Source organism: Bison bison, unplaced genomic scaffold (genome assembly GCF_000754665.1).
Source record: "Bison bison bison isolate TAMUID 2011002044 unplaced genomic scaffold, Bison_UMD1.0 scf7180017864456, whole genome shotgun sequence".
Lineage (NCBI taxonomy): Eukaryota > Metazoa > Chordata > Mammalia > Artiodactyla > Bovidae > Bison > Bison bison.
Genome location: NW_011495018.1, coordinates 16,733,448 through 16,739,202, shown reverse-complemented (window position 1 = coordinate 16,739,202; position 5,755 = coordinate 16,733,448). Strand labels below are relative to the sequence as shown.

Genomic DNA, 5,755 nt, shown 5'->3' with positions numbered 1-5,755 from the left:
TTAAAAAAAATTACAATAAAAATGAATTACCAGAAAAATGAAATAAAGACAAAGACAAAATAGAAGCTCAAATTCTTATTAATTGACCCAACAGACATAAAAATGGTTCTCTCAAGTTGCCATACAGTTAGTTTATAAATGCTTGGTATCTATGCTTATGAGATTCTGAATCAGGGTGAGAAGTTTAGGGACCTGTACTGGCCCACAGACCATACTTTGAGCATTCCTGGTGTAGAGAAATTAAGAAGCCACTTGCTCAGGAGACAGGGTATCACTCAGATTTGAGAACCCGAGTTTTGCAGACACAGGAAGCCTCCGAGGAAGCCTGCTGGGCTCACAGGCCCACCTAACCCCTTCTCCCACTCCTAGTAGAAGGTTGGAGCACCGTTGGCCAGTGGTTCTCCAGGTGTGTTCCTTGGACCAGCAGCATCAGCATCATTTAGAGCTTGTTAGAAATCCACGCACTTGGGCCGCACCTCATTGAATCCAAAACTCTGGGGCAAGGAGCCTCAGTCTCTGCTTTCTCTGGTCCTCGGTGATTCTGATACCACTAAAGTCTGAGAACCACTGTAGTGAGATTAAAGACTGATGCCGCTCAAACTCTTCCCTCCCCGCCTGCCTTTAGTGTATTTTAAACCCATTCTCTGAGGATTCTCAGCTCTGGCTGAGCATCTGGATTACCCAGGGAGCTTTTAAGGTCTCTTTGGGAGCTGGGAGAGCTAAGGGTGGAGCCTAGCAGAGCTGCCCAGTCAAAGCTACTGTAAATCTAGAACTAAGAAGCCCCTCCTTCATGCCAGGTGCTGTCCTAGGTACTGGATAAAATGGCTGGTTTCTGTGGTTTCAGAGGAGAATCAGAGTTTTACATGAAGTGATTTAGAGATCCATGAATGTTTTGCTGTATTGCCAAGCCTTGGTCTATTTTGATGAACTTTTTGATGGGTAAGATTCTAAATGGGTTACTGACTGCCTATTCTTCTTAAAGACAGAGTTTTTCCAACAACCTTTAACCCTTCTTCATGCCCTAGGGTCATCGTCCCACCCATCATTTCTATTCTGGGCACTGACAGTGCCCTCTGGTTGTTGAACTATGCCAGTTCCCATCTCTACATGGCCTTGCATTGCTGGCCTCTGAGTTCTTATGGCCATGGTTTATAATCATCAGGATTATTATTATTATTTTTTCTATTACTAGTTGTTCCTGTGTGTGCTTCTCTTGGCATCACCTAGAACCACAAACCACTTTCCTTCATTTCCTTTCTGGTTAAATTTTTCTCATCAGCTAAAAGTTATAAAACCGGATGACTAGATCTGTTAGGACTGAGTCTCAAATAAGAGCTGGCAGTTCAGTGGGAGGCTCTCCTCTGAGGAAACTGGTGGGTTGCTGGAGCATGCACACATTACTACCCACAGCTCAGCATCCTGTCTTTCTGTGGTTCACGTCTAGACCTTCCCTGCATCCTAGATGGATGAGGTTGCAGCTAGCGGGCTCCTGCCTTGGTGGCTGGTGGTGCTGTCCACACAGAGCCCAGGGTCTAGGAGATGGGTGGGCAGGAGGTGGGTGAGCGTGGGGCGACGAGCCATTGTGACTTCTCTGCTGCGGCCGGGACTCAGGTGGGAGGAGCTGCACTCGCTGGCCAGCGAGCCAAGGGAACAGCACGTGCTGATGGCCGAGGAGGTGGATGACGCCACCAACGGCCTCTTCAGCACCCTCAGCGGCTCCTCGATCTGCACCACCGCCTCTCCAGGTGAGTAAGGGCCTCCCAGCTGGGAAGGAGTGGCCTTGCCCATATGGAAGTGGGATGCGAGGGTGGGGAGGGTTCCCCAAGGCCAGAAGTCAGGACACAGGAGGTTCCCTAGGGAAGTAGGGGAAGAGGGACAGGACCTAGCATCTTCAGCCCTGGGACACTCAGCTTTGTCCAGCCTCCCTGTGTCAGGCCCTGTGGGGGTTTTGGCTGGGAATCCTGAGATTGTCTTTGAGGGATCGAGAGGCTCGGGGCTTGGGACCCCGATGTGAGGGGGTGGGCCCTGAGCCTGTCTACTGCTTGGGAGGAGGAAGGAGCCAGCTCCCCACGCTGTCAGCACAGGGAGGCTTCATCTGGGGGTGAGATCCCTGTATGCATAGTCAGCTTTGTCAGGGTCTCCGGGAGCTGGAGTGACATATGTAGTATGAAAGATACACGTGTGCACAGGATGGGAGAGCTGTGAGGGGCGGGGCCTGTGCAGAGGAGATGCTCGGAGACTGGCTGGCCCTCCGCTGTGTCCTCTGCTGAGAGGGAGTGAGGGCAGGGGTTAGTGGGACCACAGGGAATGAGGGTTAACTTTGTCTTCCCTGTCTTGGGCATGCATGGTGGATACAGACTGCAAGGTCCAGCCTCACCCCTGTGAGCGCAAGACTCTGGAGACGATCAGGGAGCTTGCTGGCCTTGCCCCGTGCTGGAGAGGATCTCGGGGCACTGATGCTGTGCTGGCTGCCCTCTGTCCCTTCTCCAGGTTTGTCCTTAAGGTCTGAGCTCAGACCCCGAGGGTTCGGCCTGGGCAGGGTTGGCCAGGGGCTCGTGGGCTGCAGAGAGAATGGCTCTCTGGGGCCTTGGCCGTGGAGCCCGTGACGGGGATCGGTGTAGACCAGAGAGGGAGACAGGGACAGAGTTTCAGGGACATAGGCGGGGCGCAGGTACTCAGTGTCAGAGTCTTGTAGACCCACCAGCCAGGCACCCAGGGTAGGTGAGTGGGGCAGGTCACAGCCATTCTGGACAGCTGGTGGGTCAGCCAAAAACTGGTCAGATAGGGCAGTAGTTTGGATGTGGGATAGTGGTCTGGTAACTTGGTTCCTCTGAGTACCAGTTTCCACCTTTATGGGGGCTGAGCAAAGCAAGAGGTTTAAATAAGATCCTTGGATGAACTCCAGTTGTAGATGTCGTGGGGGAGGCTGGATTCTTCAGGACAGGAGCTCAGGCATTCGAGAGCCCCTGCTGGCCACTGCCCTGCAGACTCCCCAGACCGTCCCTTGGCACTTTATCTGGATCACCTCCAGTATGGCCCCTGGTTAGCAATTCATGATCCGACCCATCTGTCCTTTCTAGAGAGCCAGGGTAGCGTTCGAACCAGCTGCGTCTTGCCCCTTGGCCTGGCCTCTGCGATGAGGTCAGAGCATGTACACAGCAATGAGATGGAACAGCCGAGAAGCTGCACGGGCCATGCTGGGCCAATGCCAAGTCCAAACACCACCCTGGCAGGGAAGGGCCGTGCCCTGCACGTGGATCAGAGGAAGTGGGGCATGGGGCTGTCAGAGGCCATTTCTAGGCTCTCTTCTGAACCTGAGCTTTCAAGTGAATGGAGGTAGTTCTTTGTTCTCTGGTGAACTGTTTAAGTGCCCCTCTGAGCCGGACGGTGTGTGACAAGGAGGTGGACACAGTCACTGCCCCCAGTGCTCTTGGTCCAGAGAGAGCCTCCCAAGTGCTGGAGAGGGGCCTGTTTGCTTCTTGCACATCATGGAGAAGGGGCTGCTTGCACAGCCTTTACATATAATTATAAAGTCTTTATATCGTTGTGTTTCTTCATGGCTGCACTGGGTCTTTGCTGCTGTGCCTGAGCTTTCTCTAGCTGTAAGTGGGGGTGCCTCTCCAGCCGCCTTGTGTGGGCCTCCACTGCAGCGGCGGCTCTCGTTGCAGAGCGGGGGCTCTAGGGTGCATGAGCTTCAGTAGTTGTCGCTCGTGCGCTCAGTAGCTGTGGCGCCCGGGCTTAGTTGCCCTGCGGCATGTGGAATCTTCCCGGACCGGGGATCGAACCTGTGTCCCCTGCATTGGCAGGCAGATTCCCAACTGCTGCACCACCGGGGAAGTCCCTCAACAATCTTGAATGGTGTCAGAACCAGGTTGCAGTGGGGCTGAGGCATCCAGAGGTTGGGAGGCCCAGGAGAGGCTGGTGGGTAGAGTACACTTAATGGCTTTGTGCTCGGACTCTGGGGACACCACCATTAATGAGCTGGGACCCTCTGCTGTCTGTTCCCATGTTCAGGAAGGGAATGAGAATAGGACCTGCCCCAGAGGACTTGTCTGGAGCATGTAGGAGTTATTACATCAAGGCTTCTAGAATAATGCATATAATAGGCTTTTCATCAAGCCCTTCATTCAAGAAATCTTCGCAGAGGCTCTCCTGAGCTCTCAGCACTGCCCCAAGTCCTGGGGAATCTGCATGAGCATCTCAGAAACAGATCTGCCCCCATGAGCAAGAGGCAGCAGTGAACACAGTAAGTAGCTAGAGGAGCTCTTAGGTGACGCCAAGTGCCTGCTGGGGAGAGAATGTGGGGGTGGGGAGACAGAGCAGGGTGAATAGGTGGTTGGGGTAGGGGAGCACTTTTAATTATAGTAGGCAGGGAAGGCAGAGAATGTGGCATCTGAGTCTAGAGCTGAGGGAGGTGGCAGGTGGTGGGGTGGGGCGGCAAGCTGAGGACAGGTCCAGGCAAAGGCCTAGACAGTGTCTGCTCAGTAGCATGGGCTCCCAGTGCTGGGCTGGGTAGGGAGGGCAGGGCCCGTGGAACTTTCTGGGCTTGGATGTGTGGTTTTATGAGGTTGTGACGGGGAGTAGACACAGAAGGGAAGAAGAGTTTTCTTTAATGAGCTGGTGGCTTGGCAGAATTTTGACTTCAGCAACCCCTTGAGTTCAGAATTGACTTGGCTTTTATCCCAAGTGGATGTTTGGCCTCGGGTAAGCTCCTGCCCTAGCAATGAGCCCCATTAGCCGCCCCTCAGCTGGGCAACACTGGGGTGGGATCCCACTGGGAGAAGCCTTCTTGGGAAAGTTTTAGAGAACTTTATTGCCAAGGCCTCGAGAGAATCTCCTTAGAGATGAGGCCATTGTGGAGCTACTGCCAGGCAAGGGGAGGGCTTCCTTCCCGAGGGACAAGGACCCCTTCTTGCCTTGGCTGGCGTGTGACCCCGCAGAGTCAGGAGAACTGGGGAAGGGTGGCCCAGAGGGCAAGATGCGTGGGCTTTTGAGTCCGAGACAGAGTTCAGATCCCAACTCTGCTGTTTTGATAACCGTGTGACTTTGGGCCCCTTAATTCAGCCCTCTGAGCCCTCTTCTCCACCTGAAAGAGGCTATTGTCTCTTCAGATAGCTGAGGACTTGATGTAATGATAGGGACGGATGGAGCATGGAAGCCAGCACAGAAATGGTGGCCCTGTGTTGCCACAGAAGGTTGGCAACCAAACCGGCCTCAGGGGTCATTGAGACCAGCCAGTGGTTTGCACACCCTCCTGAACTACAGTAGACGCTTGTATGGACGCTTGTCCTACAGACCAGAAAAAGCACATTTGGGTTGGGGGCAGGGCTGTGGCACTGGGGGAGCCATGAACAGTCCCGTTCCCTCTCCACCAAGGCTCCAAGGAACACAGTTGAAAACTACCCAATAGAGTTACTATACAGAAGAGGGGACTGAGGACCAGAGAAGGAAAGTAACTTGCCTGAGGTCACACAGCCAGAATCAAGTTGACTAATCCCAGTATTTCTTGCCCCCCACTCATTCTGCTGTCCCCAAAAAAGCTGTTCATGTAGCTCAGAGTATCGAACACAGACATCTCTTAACTTCTGGCAGGATAGCCAGCTTAAATTATTATTATTTTTTTAATTGCCTTTGAGTAGTTTGAAACATTTCCTACTCCATGTGCAGACAAAAGTTGGGGTGGAATCAGGGGGAAAAACAGGTTTATTGAGTCACTTCTGCATTGGCATCTTATGTCAGCTCTTAGTATTTTAAA

General features: G+C 53.0%; 1 protein-coding gene across 1 annotated transcript in view; it reads left to right on the top strand.

Moving 5' to 3' along the window:
• The window catches only part of VWA2 (von Willebrand factor A domain containing 2), a 45,348-nt gene that overhangs the window by 26,418 nt on the left and 13,175 nt on the right, over positions 1–5,755 (top strand). Inside the window, exons 7-8 of the mRNA XM_010859297.1 lie at positions 1,612–1,745; positions 2,358–2,490. Of these exons, the coding sequence (XP_010857599.1) occupies positions 1,612–1,745; positions 2,358–2,490 (267 nt within the window). The remainder of the gene's footprint in view (positions 1–1,611; positions 1,746–2,357; positions 2,491–5,755) is intronic.